The 16,344-nt window shown below is 29.9% G+C and overlaps 2 protein-coding genes across 2 annotated transcripts; one reads left to right on the top strand and one right to left on the bottom strand.

Annotated features, from left to right (window-relative positions):
* Positions 1 to 170: 170 nt before the first annotated feature.
* LOC146528146 (uncharacterized) lies at positions 171 to 9,553 on the bottom strand. Its single transcript, XM_085204589.1, has 18 exons — positions 9,542 to 9,553; positions 9,082 to 9,147; positions 8,468 to 8,617; positions 8,101 to 8,214; positions 7,322 to 7,427; positions 6,960 to 7,138; positions 6,821 to 6,868; positions 6,386 to 6,454; positions 5,662 to 5,745; positions 5,053 to 5,196; positions 4,616 to 4,787; positions 4,341 to 4,417; positions 3,519 to 4,151; positions 2,819 to 3,130; positions 2,369 to 2,431; positions 2,051 to 2,293; positions 1,786 to 1,860; positions 171 to 1,615 (listed from the first exon to the last, which is right to left on the bottom strand). Exons 1-18 carry the CDS (start codon positions 9,551 to 9,553, stop codon positions 317 to 319), a joined length of 3,846 nt encoding a protein of 1,281 aa, XP_085060715.1. The 3' UTR covers positions 171 to 316.
* Positions 7,617 to 15,684, top strand: LOC146528145 (uncharacterized). Its single transcript, XM_085205049.1, has 6 exons — positions 7,617 to 11,063; positions 11,356 to 11,481; positions 11,679 to 11,993; positions 12,222 to 12,380; positions 12,509 to 12,581; positions 12,674 to 15,684. Exons 1-6 carry the CDS (start codon positions 10,904 to 10,906, stop codon positions 15,654 to 15,656), a joined length of 3,816 nt encoding a protein of 1,271 aa, XP_085061175.1. The 5' UTR covers positions 7,617 to 10,903; the 3' UTR covers positions 15,657 to 15,684.
* The last annotated feature ends 660 nt before the right edge of the window (positions 15,685 to 16,344 follow it).

Below are 16,344 nucleotides of genomic sequence, written 5' to 3'. Positions count from 1 at the left end.
TGTTAATAATAAAAAAGTCAGCAAAATTATAACTAATGAGAACAATTTTAATTAAACTTAATTTTTATTTTTATTTTAATATCGTCGTCATATATAATTAAAGAATATCGCCGTCATATGAGTAATGTACTTCTACATTATTTAAAATATAAAAAGGTCATTTACGAAATTTTTATTACGGAAATTTTTGTTTCTCTCTCTAATAAAATTATTCGGTAACTAAAAAATATATTCGTTTCCATAATTTTCTTCATGTGATTATATTCTCATACTTTTGAGATACTCATAAATACCAATTTCTTGATTAAATTTCTAATTAGCTGTCGGCAGATTTTTCAGTACTTGTAACGTCACTAGTATCTTTAGAGTTAGATTTTTCTGTTGTTGAATCAGATTTCTCTGTTGTTGTATCAGATTGTTCTGTTGTCGAGTCAGAGTTTTCCGATGCTGATTCGGACTTTTCTGTTGTAGAGTCAGGTTTCTCCGTTTTCTCCGTGGTCGTGTCAGATTTATTTGACACTGAATCGGACTTCTCTGTCGTAGAATCAGATTTTTCAGTTTGTGAAACTGTTACTTTATCAATGGATATTAAAGTTGTCTCATCATCATTTTTTATAGACATTGCTGTAGTGGTTTCCGTTTTGTCTATCTGTTTCGTATTAGAAACAGTGGTATCACTTGTTTCATTTAAGTCTGTTGTGGTGTTATTTGATTTTTGATTATTAATCGACTCACTGTCAGAACCATTTGTTTTAATTTTCAACTCTTCCTCTGTTTTAAATGTTGTTTCAGAATTTTCTGTTGTGGTGTCTTTAGGTGAGTTCTTATTGTTTTCTGTAGAGTCCGTCTTGTTCTGTTGTGAAGATACTGTTGAACTTGTGTTGTTTTGGCTATTTATAAGATCTTTAGTTTTACTAAGAGTCTCATCTGCATTATTACCTTTATCTTCTTCAGCTACCCCAAATCTTTCATCAATAGTAATATTAGCTGGTCTTTCTTCTGAAGCCGAAATCTCTGAATTCGTTTTGTTTATAATCGGGTCTATTTTTTCAATAGTTTTATTAGAATCTACACTAGGGTAAAATATAAAGATATTTGTAACATGATCGTTTCCTATAGCGTTTCCGTATATTGTACCAGATTTTATATTGACAGGTAATGAATTATTTTTGCCTTTGTTCATATCTTGGTCAGTTTTATTATTTACCTTATTTAATTCATTTTCTCTAGAAATAGCTCCTGAATTGTTTATTTCTGAATTTGAATCTGTAACATTATTATTTATTTCAGGTTCCAAACCAGTAGTATTTGATTGTTCTTCCGCTTTGTTATCACTTGTGGTATTATTATTACTATTACTTTCGTCACTTTTTGAACTTTCAGTCGTATTATCTTTGTTTCCGTCAGATTTTTTATCAACCTTATCATCAATGGTATTATTTGTTTTATTCCCTTCATCAACTTTGTTGCAATCGTTAACTTTAGTGTTGTTCTTATTGTCATTTATTTGTTTAAGTTGATTTGCAACTTCGTTTTTTACAAGTGCCTCGACTCGTTCGTTTAATACTTCCATGTAAGTTGATGTCCAATTTGAAAGCCATTTCCAAAATTCATCCTGCAAACAAAAAAAATATATTTATATGCGCTTTTAACGTTAAAACTTCATCGAACAGCATCGTGTCTACTTCTGTTCCTTAGTGCAACGTTAGGTACTAGGAACACAATCTAAGCTTTACTTACGTTTTTAAAATGTATTTATTTCATTTAAATATGGTATGTACTTACCTTTTTTAATAACTCGTCTAAAGAAATTTTCAATGCTTCTGTTTCATTCTTATTGCTACTGTCTACGTCTTTATTCTGTAATATATATAAAACAACAAGAGTAAAGATAAGTATTCTAATAGTCAAATATTTTTACAACTTCTCACAGGCACAGAGAACCTATAGAGTGTTGGAACTTAACACCGTTCTTTGTTTATCTAGAGCAGGGAACCCATAACCATTGCGTTTACATAATTAGATTATAAAATATTATATAATTATTTACCTCATTAACATTATCTTTATTGCAACTGCAGTTATTTTTATCATTCTGTTCATTTTCTATAGGTTTTTCAGTAACTCCTTTTTTTTCTTCTTCAACAGTATTTTGTTTTTCAGTAGTTATCATAATTGGCTGTTTTGTTGTTATTTCGATGTTTTCATTTGTTGTTGGTTTTGGTGGTTCGGTATGATTTTCGACTTTGTTTTCTACGATTTTCATAGTTGTTGCTTCATGGTTTATGCCAGGCTATAATATAATGAGACCAAGGTATAAGGGATTGTCAATAAGGAATATATAATTTCAAAAATTGTGCTTACTTACTTTAGTCTCGTTGATTTTATTCAAATTTCCCACATAAGTAACTTTTCCTGGATCCGTAAGTTCCTGTAAGAGTTATGAAAATTGAGAACGTTTTGGTTACATTTGATTTCTTTTCTTTTTTTTTAACTTTACGCAGTCTGCACATACTAGAATCGGCAGAGGGAACGTGGGAACCTAGTGTTAAGATATTCCCATCCCATTAAGATACTGCTACTACTGTTCCCCATTTTCCGCTGCGGAATGTGGCAAACAGAGGCTTATTGAGTGGTGTGACTCAACGTCGCATTTTACCTCGTTACCGGGGCGACGAAATGAAAAATATTAATTATTTAATTTCTTCGAGTGGGAATCGAACCCACAAACTGTCACGTTTACAGTCACACGCTTGTGCCCCTGAGCCGCGAGATATTTTTTATTTTCATATTAGGTTGAACAATCTTATACACTTACATTCCAAATATATCCATGATCACCTTCTAAATGCATTCCATACGTATTTGGCTTAACAGATTTCTTATTATTATCATCATCAAAATTATTGAAATTAACCACAGCTTTGGTTCCTGTTAAATTTATTTCCTTCAATTTTGGAATTTGCTTTATAATATTATCAAAAGATTCTTCCATTTTTAGCTTAAGATCTTCATTATTAATTAATATATTTTCTTTTGTTACGTCAGGTTCTGTTAATCTTTCAGTGGTTGATAAAACATATTGACTATTTTTGAAATAATTATAATTGTCTTTAGGTTCGTTTATTTCCTGTAAATTAAAAATATTTTTATTTAATTATCTAGCGTTGAGTTCCGCCACTTTTGATTCCCTTTGGTTTTTAAATTGATTTATCTGTTCAGTTTCACACTGTATCCCGCACGCAGCAGGATTCTCAAAGAGAGCTTAGTATTAAGACATTCCTCCGAATTTTTATTAAGACATTTCCGCCGAATTCTGGAGGCATTGCGAGTTGAGTGGCGGAACACAACGCCGCGTTTTTGCCTCGAAAGGAAAATATTAAATATTTAATTTCCTCAAGAGGGAAACAAACCAACAACGTCGCATTTACAGTCATACAGGTAAATTTATTTTCTATATAATATCAATTGATATTAATAATAACAAAAAATATTTTTACTTTTATTTCAATACTTACATCAGAAGTTTCTACATCAAAAGGTTCCTCTGTGGGCGTTTCCAATATATTATTTACAATTTTATTTGTTGATTCTGGTATTTGATCAAACTCTTCGTCATAATTATCTATATCCTCATCAGGACTCATGCTATCATCTGCAACATTTCCTTCTGGTTCGTTTGGTTTATTTTCTGTTTTATTTTCATTTAGTATTGTCCCTTTATCATAATTATCTGAATGTGCTTCATTATAGTTGAAACGATTTATATAATTTTGTGAGGTATTTATATTTTCTTTGTTCATTGTATTTGATTTGTTTTCTAGTTCATTTTCTGATGTATTTTCATTAAATATGTTATCAATATTGGTTACTGGTTTTTCACCATATTTATCCGAATGTATATCAATATTATCATATGATGTATTTATATTGTCTTCTTCTGCATAATTTTTTTTGTATGCTCCGTATGGTTTGGTTATTTCTATATTTTCTTTATGTGCATTGTCATAATTATCAGGATTTTCCCTAAAGTCAAGATTTAATCGATTTTTCACATTATTTAAATTTTCTTCTTTTTTTGGCTTGTTTTCTACGATGTTTTCTTTATTTGTATTCTCATCTTTCGTAACTTTTGGATTTACAGAAATATCCTAAAATAAAATGTTATGTAATTTGATTAATATTTAAGAAGAAAATGTTATGTCAATGTTTTTTCAACTTTAGATTGTATCCCACTTATAGTAGAGTTGGCTGAGACCTAGAACCCACTGTTAAGAGACTTAGTTCTCAACTTTTTCGTAATTAATTACAAGTATTATTATTTAAAATTCATTACTTACATTCCAAGTTTGTACTTTAGTGCCCTTTATACTCATGCCATATGTTTTTGATGGTTTTCCATTTGTAAATTTATTATCTATATTTTGTAACATTGCTATTAATTTATCTTTTATATCTATGCCTGAAAATTTATCTATATCATCAGAATTACTAGGTTTTTCACTGTTTATTTTCACACTATTTAGATTCGTGTCTTCATTATTACTTATAACACTAGTAATTGAAGAAATATTTTTAGAATGATTTTGATTATCGATTTTATCTTTATTTGTACTCAAAATTTCTTTTTTGTTTGTTGTTTCTTCATCATCTGAGACAAAATTATCCTTTAATTCGATATCTGGTTCTGATATTTTTTCATAGGGGTCATTTGTTTGTGAGCCTGATAGATCTTTGAAAGTGGGCGCGATTACGTTTTCTTGATTGTCTTGAGTTTTATGTATATCCTTAAACAGAAAAAGTGAAGAGTTCTCTTTATTGGCTAAATAAAACTATAAGAGATCTAGCATTCCATTTTTAAAAGCTTCACGCTCTATCCCGTATATTGCAAGATAGGCATAAGAAACTTAATATTGAGACACTCCGTTGCCCAGTTTTCGACAAATTTTCGGAACATTGCGTGTGAGATCCGCCCTCAATATCTGCTATTATTTTTATACCAGAGGGAGGTAGACGTTTCACAACTTTCAAGTTGAAATTTGATATACTTACATTCCACGACTCACTTCTGTCATTACTGTATTTGAACCCGTACGTTTTGGGCTTGTTATTAGAAAATATTCCATCCATTTTATGAAATAGATCTGCATTGTTATTACTTCTTACTTTTACACTATCTTGGGTGTTCGTGAAAGTCTGAAAGATAAAGATATAAATATGAGCACCTTTTTGGAGCTTTACGCTGAATCCCGCATGTATCGGTATATAGAAGGTACCTTACCTAGAGATGAGACACTCCGTTCTCCATATATCACCCTGTTTTTCGTGACATTTTATGTTGTAAGGCCAGTTTTGTTACCAGAACAAGGTATTTAAAATAATTTATTCCTCCGAGAGGGAATCTAACAGAGTAACTTAAAGTGCACGTTAAGTTCTGCGTGCAATGTCTCATATATATATTTTGTTTAATTTATTACTATCAAATATCCATACAAATATATTTCTATATTAATAAAGGCACTACAAAAAACCACGAAGGTTTGTCTCGAGTACCATAACTCGTCTAAATTATAACACATGTAACACATGTTTCTCTCTGCCTACCCAGTTAAATGTGGGAAACAATGTGAAGATGAAAAATATGAATGGGAATTAACTTACAGGTCTATTAGCCAACATACGTTGTATATAAGAAGGAAAGGCTTTCACGTCTAAAGCTGGTAGTTTTGGTGCCTCTGGGACGTTCTGAAAGAAACAACGAGGTGTAGAGATAACATTTATAAGTTAGTAGTGACATTTTTATTGATTATTACTTATATATTATAGTTCTTTTGACAGAATTTAACGAGAAGTATTATAATATAATATAATAAAAAGTAAAGCATAAAGTAGGTAGGATGTGCTATAAAATGTGCTTGGAATCTATTCGATTGGTTTACTATGAAGAGTTCTGTTATTCAGGTCCTGGATCCACAGTCAGAACAGCTCGATAATGCCATATTGTACTGTCATCTAGGCTACGTATAATTGCCAAGTCTCTTAAGGATAACATTATTAGGTTTAGTGGAGCAAATTCAGTTTCTTAGATTTTATTATATAGTAACACAGTTACCTAATAAAAGCTTGTGAAAATTTAAATGAATGGTCCACTTACTTGATAACTAACTTCCCTTTTTTTTCGTTCGTGTGTCACATTTTCCTGAAACATTTCATAAATTATTACTTATTAATAATATTTCTTTTATTTTCACTTATTTTTTGTATAATGACTAAATTATATAATTGTATAATACCAACATGTTAGTTACTAATTGTTTATTTACTTTTTAGAGCTTTTTGTGTCGGGAATTTTTAATTATCAATTACATATTCAGGCGATACTTACATTATTCCGTACTATAGTGTGATACTTTTCTTTCGTAGAGTTTAATAATTCACTTCTTAATTTTTTTGCCTGTAAATAATACATAATATGTAATAAATATTAGATTATCAATTTTAATATATATTTTTTTTATTTATAGTTTAGCCTTGTAATTTTATTTTGCTATTATTTCCGTCCTATTTTTAATGAATGACATGCACATATATATTTTTTCATTTTTTCCAAGTCCCGGAATCCAGTAGAATCCATAATACTTTCTAAATTTGTATAGATAACGCCAAAAATATATTTATCGATATTTTTTTTTGTTGACACCCGCTTGTTTCCGCTTTCTGCGCGAATGTGAGACACTTCATGTTGATCGACGAAAGGTAACCCTACAATTTGTCTTAATTGGTTGTATTTTTCTAAAATGTCTAAATGAAATAGACTTACCAAGTTGATTTCTTCTTCATAAACTTTGTCATCTCGAGTCTTTTCATCCTGAAAATAGATTTTATACATTTACTTTATATAAGTATTTGCAAAAAAAATCCCTCGGATTCATAAATATAAACATAAGCTCTCAACTTACTTCTTCTTTATTTACTTCATCATCTTTGACTTTATCTTCAGTAATCTTTTTATCGTCTCCTTTTGTTATATCTACAGCTTTTTCAGCACCACTACTATCATCATCATCTTTACTACTGTCATCATCTTCGATCTTGCTATCATCATTTGAATGTTTCTTATTCGCATCCTTATCATCTTCTTCATCATCATCATCGTCGTATTTATCAACATTAGGTTTTTTAACATTACTTTTATCATCATCGTCATCATCATCATCATCATCACCATCTTCGTTTTTATCAATTTGAGCTTTTTTATAATTAATTTTATCATCATCATTCAATTTATCATTATCATTATTATCGTTATCTTTATTATCACTAAGTTTGTCGTCATTTTCATGATTTTCATTACTATCACTGTTAGTGCTGTTAGAACTTTTGTTAACATTTTTTTCCTTTTCGGGTGCATTTGTATGTTCAGTGTTCTGTAAATATAAACATTCAAAATATTGTATAGATTATAAAAGATTCCATTTTAATAATAATTGAGCATAAATAAGTTTATTTAAAACTATTTTAAAAAAAGGTACTTTGTGTGATAGTAAATTATAAATTGGGTATTATTAGCACATAATAATATCATAATTATATGTTAAAATTGGTTTCAGTTAACAGTTTAATAACGAAAAGCTTCGATTAACATCTTAAGAGATTATCGCGTAGATGTTGGATTAAGAACCGGATGCAGAATTCAGTATTACTTGAGACGGCGCGTATTATGAGGAGATTTCTGGAGCCATTGCCACCGACGGCCAAGACCTAACCTCGCCAGGCAATTTTATGGTTTAGAAGAATATTTATCACAGACTAAGCGGTAAGGTAAAAACGGAACCCTCATGTGGTTGTTACCCTTATAATGTTATCAGTATGTCAAGACTATTTATATCACTCTTTTATCTCACTGATATTTAGATGAAATTAATATCAAATATTCTAGTATATGGTCCCTTGAAGCACACAAAAATCAAGCTTGTGAGCTTGTGAGCTTGTATGATGTCGTTCGTTCTTTTTTCGCCTGCGGTTTTCATTGCATTTGAAATAGAAAAATACACCAAGATGCTTAACGCAATGATTATAAATACAGTATTTATTAAATACCTCATCTTGACTTCCCCAATTAATGAATTGAAGGCCGTGACCATTTGTAAATGGACGAATAGTTTCGTCAAAATCAGGTTTTTTGGGCTTTTCCTTTTCTTTAGTGACCTCTCCCTGTGGAAAATTAAATGAATATATGTATGTGTAAACGCTGTATTAAACAATATATAATCTTTTAGAGTGTAGACGGTAGCGAGTTCGATTCCAAGTTGTGGGAATGAAGATATTTTAATTCGCTTTGGTAACAAGATAAAGCGTGGCGTTTAGTTTCGCCGTTCTACACGCAGTGCCTCGAGAATTGTCTCTCTGAATATGCGATATACAGCGAGAAGTTACAAAAAAGATTAATAAAATAGCAGTTTCTTACCAGTTCGTCATTCTTCTCTATGTAAGGCTTTTCAATAATTTTGTAAAAGATGATTTCTCTCAAAGTCGGCTGTTTTTTCAAAGGATTTACGAATTCCACAGTATTATTTTGTAGTTCTATAATCTGGTATACTTCTGTGCCGTTTTCAAACTGAAAATAAAAGAAAAAACTGTAATTATAAAATAAATCACTTGGCATGGCACTGTCGCTAATTATATATTTTATTATGTGTGTACATCGACAAACCCCATTCGTAATTTCACATAGTAACGTTTTTTTATATTTTATTCATGTTTCTATGAGGCTTTTCTTGAATTCGTGTCAAATAAATGCGAAAAGGAACTACTTGTGTTTAAAATAGAGAACGATGACTCTTGATCTTGATGACTGATGAGACAGTGAGTCCAGTAAGGACATAACGAGCAACAGTTATTGTAGTGAAAACCATTTCAAATGCAAAATACCAGATTCTTAAACATGACTTACTGTTTAAAGATCATTTATTATACGAATAATGAACGCTATAAAAAATTTGGAGATACCTACTTGTACATCCGTGAAGTGGAAAAGATCTTGTGTACTTAAAAGGTGAAAATAATACAAAATATGCTTACCTCTAGTTTAGATACAGTTTGACCGCTCAACAGCTGCACACCAAACAAAAGCAGTACTATTAAGACCTGGAATAAAATAATTATTATATTTTTATTTTTGTACCGAAGATTTATTATAATTATGTTTCAACTACTTTATTTTCCGTTGTAGGTAGGTTGAGCATACTAGTGCACCAATTTAAGATTATTTAAGTTATTCTTGCTTGTTGAACGTAAGTGCAGCGTTGAATTCTGCCTCTCAATAGCCAATTGTCTCCACAAATCGGCGGAAAGTGGGGAACCATAGTGTCTCAGCATTAGGTTCTCAGGTTCCCTCTATCTACCCTGCTATGTACGCAATAGAGCGTGAAGCTAAACAAATAATAATACAACTTTTTTAGCTGATTTTCCTTTACACTCTCAGAATTTTAAAACGGAGGATGGAAAACTGTCCCTACTTGAAAAATAGAAAAAAACCTACCTTCATAGACATTTTGTACACTACACTTGTTTTCTTGGACTAGTAGTTAATGCGTCAATTAATAGAATATATAGTTTATTTAATGATCTTTTTATCTTTTATCTTAATTTTATCTTTGATACAGTTAGGATCGACATTTTTTCTCCAAATTAATTAGTACTATCTAATACTATTTGTATTAATCTATATATAATATATAAAACTCTTTCATTACTGTGTGCCTGACAGACAGACGAAACTACAGGACTAAAGTCCGAATTTCACCGAAAAGGACCCATTAAGGACTAGACTAGAATAAATAGTAAGCAGAAAGGACCGAACAGAAAGAGTAGAAATGAACTCACTAACTTCTAGTCTAACTCACTAAGTTCCCTAAATAACAACAATTGACAGCTTTCAAATTAATATGAAAAAAAATATATTATAAATTCTTAATACATTAATAACATGACTCAGGATTGATTGAACCTACGACCGGCGAAATTGTTAGTCATGCTATTCACTATAATTGACAATATGCTACTGCAGCTTTATAAAATATGTTAATAGCTTCATTCATTTAAATGCAATTAACAATAAACGATTAATTTTTATCAATATTTTTTTTCACAGTTTGTTGCATGTGCGAGATATCTATTGCCTAGTGTCTACTCTGCTATGTGGCAGTGCATGGAGAACGGAGTGTCATAACACTATATTTATACCTTAATCTTTGGAAATCCTTTAAAATTTATCCTGCTATATGCAGCATATAGCGTAAGCTAAAAAATAGATTTTGGCTTAATTTACTTAATTCGAAATCAAAATCATGGTTTGAGAAACATCCATAAATTCATCTTATCATTTAAAAAATGAAAAAAAACCGGTAAAAAACGCGAAGTCCATTGTAATCCTTAAAGGATGTTTACAAAATATCCATTCAAGAACACTACTAGTGTGGAAATACACGTGAATAACGCTGACATATTTTCAAGTAAATATACGATATGGATAATATGTTTCATATATATATTTAAAATTAAAATCGTAGACAGACAGACGGTCTAAAAACATTATATCTATTTGTACATGTATGTTTTTATTCTAGATGTTGAGGCCAGTCGTGGCGCAGGTGCACAAAGTGTGCTGCGAAATCGACTGGTTGTGCTGGGTGCGAAATCCCCACTCGAGGAAAGGAAATATTTATTTAAATTTATATTTTCATTTCTTCGCTCTGGTTTCACGGCGTTGAGTTCTGCCACTCTACACGCAATGCCTCCAGAATTCGGCGGAAACTGGGGAAGTGTTTTAACGCGAGGTTCCCACTGCTTACCCTGCTGTATGCGGGGTACAGCGTGAAGCTGATTTTATTTTGTGATTTGTATGTATTTTTTTCAGAAATTTCTCCGTATGTCGCGATGGGACTACGACGTGGTATTCTACAGAGTATTTTTCCTAACTTTGTTAGGTGTGGTCCTTATTTTCACTGTAATTTTGACCAATTTTTTTGTCAATTTAGATGATGTGTTATCCAATAAAAAGCGTAAGTCTACCTTTTTAGAAAATTTCTAAAAATCTAAACGTAGCGTGAATGCAAAACTTGCAAGTCTATTTTCAATATTTAAAACATATTGAAAATAGACTTACACTTTTAGTATTTTTAAACTGGGGATTTTTTAGTTCATCACAGATAATATAAATCTGTACCTACCTTACAAAATATGCATGCACCATTTTAACGCCCATATCTAAATTATGAATTTGAAAGGCTCCTTGAACAATCCAAACTTTTAGTAAAACGTGATGCTAATTCTAATTTTATAAATATAATTTAGATTTGCCGGAATTTGAAGTTAGTACTGTTATTAACAAAAATGAATTCAATGTACCAAAAGCAATTGACTTTGTGGAGAACCAAGAAGACAGTGAAGATCCATCTTATAGGACCAGAAGATCTTTAGGTAATTTTATAGATACTGAAATTAATCAAGGCCGCGGTGGCTTACGTATAAATGCTTAACTATAAATGCTACGGTTGTGGGTTCGATTTTCACTTGAGGAAATGTATTATTTAATAATAAAATTAATTAAGTTATAAAACATTATTATTGTGAAATAATAATTTATGTATTTATTATTTCATAAATAAATGTTTTAGACACGGATAATTTTCAAAATATAAAAAATTCTGCTTACAAGAGAGCACTGACAAATCGTTTAGAGAGTCTTTTAGAAGAACTAGATAATGAAGAAATACCAAAAGATGAAACAACTGTAAAAGCGGCCACTGTTAATGATACGTCTAAAGGAGATAAAAATAAAATAGAAGTTAGAAATGAAGATCTAATGCATCTTGCTATGCACAATATATTACTACAAGGTATTATAGGACATATGGATTTGAATCAAGTTTATAAAAAGGTTCGCGAACTTGTGGAAAGTTTTAATAATGATCCTGATAAAGAAAAAAAAGGTATGATTTATAAATAATGTCTGCTAGTATTTTAAGATACTAATTCTATATGCTTTCTTTGATTTTTTTCTTTTCTTTCTCTCTACTCTGATGTATGCAGTAAAAAAGTGTGAAGCTAAAAAAGAAGCCTAAAAAAGTGACAAGTCTATAACTATGCACTTACTTAGTTGCAACCTATGATATATATACCTTATAAAAGCTTTTATTATATAATAATTATGATTATAGATACTGAAATATTAGATATTATTGTGAATTCTAAAGAAAAAGCAGATACAGCATTAGCTAATACATACAATGAAGAACATAAGCTTTTTGAGGAAATAATAAAGTGTAAAAAGTTGAGAAATGAAATAGAGCAACAACAACAATCAAAGAACAGGACAGGTAGTTTTGTTTATGATAATGATATTTTTATTCTGGTTGAGAAATTTATTATTAAAAAATACTATACAGTTGCAACTTACACATTTTTATTAATGTAAATATTATCATTACTTTTGTAATATTTATAGATAAAAAAGTACTAATTAAAACGACAATTGAAATAAATGAGCCTGTAGGAAAACATCTAAGTTTAAATAACACGTAAGTACATGTTAAACTTAAAATTTGAATTTGAAAACTTAAAAAAACGTTTGTCTTATATTTTCGTTTCGTACATATTGTATGATTTCCAGGGAGAAAGAAATTGTAGAAGGTATTATTAAATTGATATATAATGGTAAACCAGTCAAAGTAAATGAGATGAAGGAAGAGGCATCCTCACCAAAACCGAATCAAAATTTGAATGATGATATCGAAGTGGTTACACGAGGTATAGTGAGAAGTCTAGGTGATAAGCCTAAATCTGACGCACTGAAATATAGTACTGTTCAGCAGAAAAATAATTTACTAAATACAATTATAGAAGAATATCTAAGATCGCATCCTTTAATTGATTATAAATTAGATGACAATAAGGAATTTAGAAGTTACAAGAGAAAACGCTTAAAACGACAGATAAAAATAAAATACTTAAATAACGATCCCACTTCAATACCTACGGTAATTAATTCAAATAATGATGACGATGAATTATTTGTAGAAATAGAAACACATTATGATGGTAGGGGCGTTTTAGGAGAAAAGAAAAAGAAATTAATAAAATCTCTTATTACGAAAATTCAAAAGGCACTGCGAACGGACGATGAAAAAAATGCAAAAACTTCAGAAAATTTTAAATTTATAAAGCGATTTCAAGATCCTATTGACATAAAAAGTCAAAATGTGGTATTAAAACATATACTGCTGTCGCCAGAGGGAATAGAAATGAGACAAGTTGATCCAATAGATAAAACTTTGGAAAAACATGAATACATGTTGAACAGATTTGGAGATTCTTGGAAAACAAAATTAGGTAGTCCTAGGTTTTTATCAGTTTCAAAATCAATAAATTCAGCAGAATTAGGAGAACTTAATGTAAATTATGATAGCGTTTTAGAAAATCAAATCGCCCAAAGGTCACAAAAATCTTTAAAAGATGATTCACTAATTGATAATGCTACTTCTAATGCAGAAAACACTACAGTGTTTTTAAAGGAAATCGACGGCACTGGTTTTTCTATAGGAATAAGTAGATACGTTGCAGAGCAACCGGACAAAGACAGTATGAAAATGTTCAATGGTTTAGAAAGTCTGATAAAAGAGTATCGTCGGCCGTATTCTCAAAATAATATTGATGAACTTAATATCAAAGAAGAAAATAATTTTGTTGCAGATAGACATGAAATTAATAAAAGAGATGTAAATAAACTTAAAGGGCAGATATTTTTAACAGAAACAAGACCAAAACTAAATTTTTCGCAAAATCATTTTTTTAAAAAAAGTATCTGGCCCTTAGATAAACATGTTATTGGCTTTAAACAAGAACAATTAAATATTATAAATAATAAAACGAGCCTTAACCCTATCTTTTATAATTTGTATATGAAAAATACCAACATATTATCGAATAATATAAATTTGAAAGTACCTTTTATAATGAAGAACGGTGCAGGCCATAAAATAAAATCCCGTTTAGCTTTGACAGAAAAAAACAGCAGGACTAAAAGATCAGTTAGCGTGAAGAAAATTTCTAATATTAAATCTAAAATTAAACTTAGTAGATATATTAACACAAATTCAATGGCAAAAAAGAAAATATTTTTAAAAAATAAAAGAAACAAACGACAGATAAATAAAATACGAATAGTCGCTAGAAATCCGGTTATCGTTAGTCCTAGAGATTCTGACGAAAATATTTTCTTATTATCTAAAGAAAATATATATTCCGATATACGAGAACCAGAAAATCCAATCGTGCTAAGTAATAATAAAAACGAAAATAAATATGACGAAACACTTCCGTATAAGGAAGCATACAGAATCCAACATGAGGACGTACAACCAATATATTCTAGAATTCTGTATAATACTAAGATGAGACAAAATAGGCTTATGTCAAAATATCCACATCTCTTTGTAGATCAAAATATTAGATCTATTGAAGAAACCACCGATGACGTTTCTGGCACTGCAAATGATCAAAGTTATAGAATATTATTGAAAAATAACAATCATAAATTTAAAAAAGAAATAGAAAGCACTACACCGACCGACACGACTGAACCTAAACTTGATGATATTTTCGATGCTATAATGCCACCAGCTACACGATCTAAATATAAAATAACAGTTAAGTTATCCCCTAAAAGTAACACTACAAATGTTGATGGAGGTTTTAAGGAAATTCACACAAGTGTAAATAAAAGTTTTGATGAAAATGGTTTGCGGTATTTTTCATTATTTAACGTATCGCAAATATCTAAAATAGAAAAATTAAATGAGTCTTCTGCAGTAGAAAGAAAGAGTACTCCTAAACCACCGAAAGAACAGTTAAGTCGTCAAAAACATTTGAAAACATTATTGGAATTACACAAAAAAAGAGTTGATGAAGAATTGCAAAATTTGTTGAGAGAGAGTCAACATTTAAGACAAATGATTGAAGCAAGCAATGAAAATAATTCACAAATCAAAACAATTAATATTTCCCACGATAAATACAAAACTGATAACGATAATAAAATTAACAAAGTGCTTGAGTCTATCAAAAAGTTAGAAGAAACATATAATTTAGCGAAATCTAAATCAAGCACTGAAAAAATTGACAGCAAATCAGAAATAGTAGACATAATAAAATCAAACGAGAGAATTACAAAGGAAGTTCTAAAGAAAATAGACTTAAACACTAATGTACTAAGAGCTCTATTGCAAAATTTTCAAGAAAAAATACGTTTAAATAGATTTAACAGTCCAGAAGAGAAGACAGCAAAATTAAGTGATAATAAAGAGACTAATACTGAGCTCGGTCAGAAGGATACACATGTAGAAAAGAAAAACAATACAGAATCTAAATACGCTTACAAATACGAAGTTTCTGAGAAAAATAATGTACCATCTAACGAATATAACAATATTAAAACAAATATAATACAAAATAGCGAAATGGCTGAGGATTTAAAGAAAAACTCTGGAAGAATGTTCAACGGAACCAAGTTCTTTATTGACGACTTTGACGGCGACTATAAAGTTGTTCCTGACAAGACTTACAGAGATTTAAATGTAAATACTACTAAAGTATAATTTTTTTTAATAAATGTATGTTTATTTGTTTTTGTTATTGTTTGGTTTTGAGTAAATAAGTTTAGAAATAATGGTTTTATTTTTTGCCTACAGAATTAGACAAAGAGAATTGACGACTCTTCAGCTCACTTCCGTATTTTAAATAATTAAAATTCCTTTTCGTCATTATTTTTATTGGAAATCGAACCTACAATTACTTGATCTATTAGGGAAATTTAGACGCAGTCTCAGTTTCGAGTTGAAGCGACCTGTAAGCAAGTCCCTGGGTTGAATTATGCAGTAGGTACTGCTGACAAGTTTAATGAAAGAAATGATTTTAAGATATTGAATTCTAGAAAAAAAAATTGGCATCATTTAATAACGTAGTAGATCCGAAAACAATGTTTTTTTAATTCTTTTTTGTCCCTGTTCTCCATGTTAATCTCAAAAATGACCTAGCTGATTGAAATTGCAATTTTTACTACTGTATTTTGACAAGATTTTTTAATATTTAATGTGTTTATTTTCAATAGGCTTATATAACTTATTAAAAGCTAATCTACAAAATTTCTATAAAAACCTGTTTTATTGAATTGGCTAAAACTCTGCTTTTCAACATACGTATAGATATTGTTTATAAAATTATATTATTATTAGAAAAAGAAAATGATGCGTTTAGTAAATTTATAATCATGTAGTTCAAGCGGGC

Source organism: Heliconius melpomene, chromosome 20 (genome assembly GCF_056956725.1).
Source record: "Heliconius melpomene rosina isolate 202511_hmr_F chromosome 20, ASM5695672v1, whole genome shotgun sequence".
In the NCBI taxonomy this organism is placed as follows: Eukaryota; Metazoa; Arthropoda; class Insecta; order Lepidoptera; family Nymphalidae; genus Heliconius; species Heliconius melpomene.
Note: the sequence above shows the minus strand (reverse complement) of the source record. Positions and strands in the feature narration are given on the sequence as shown.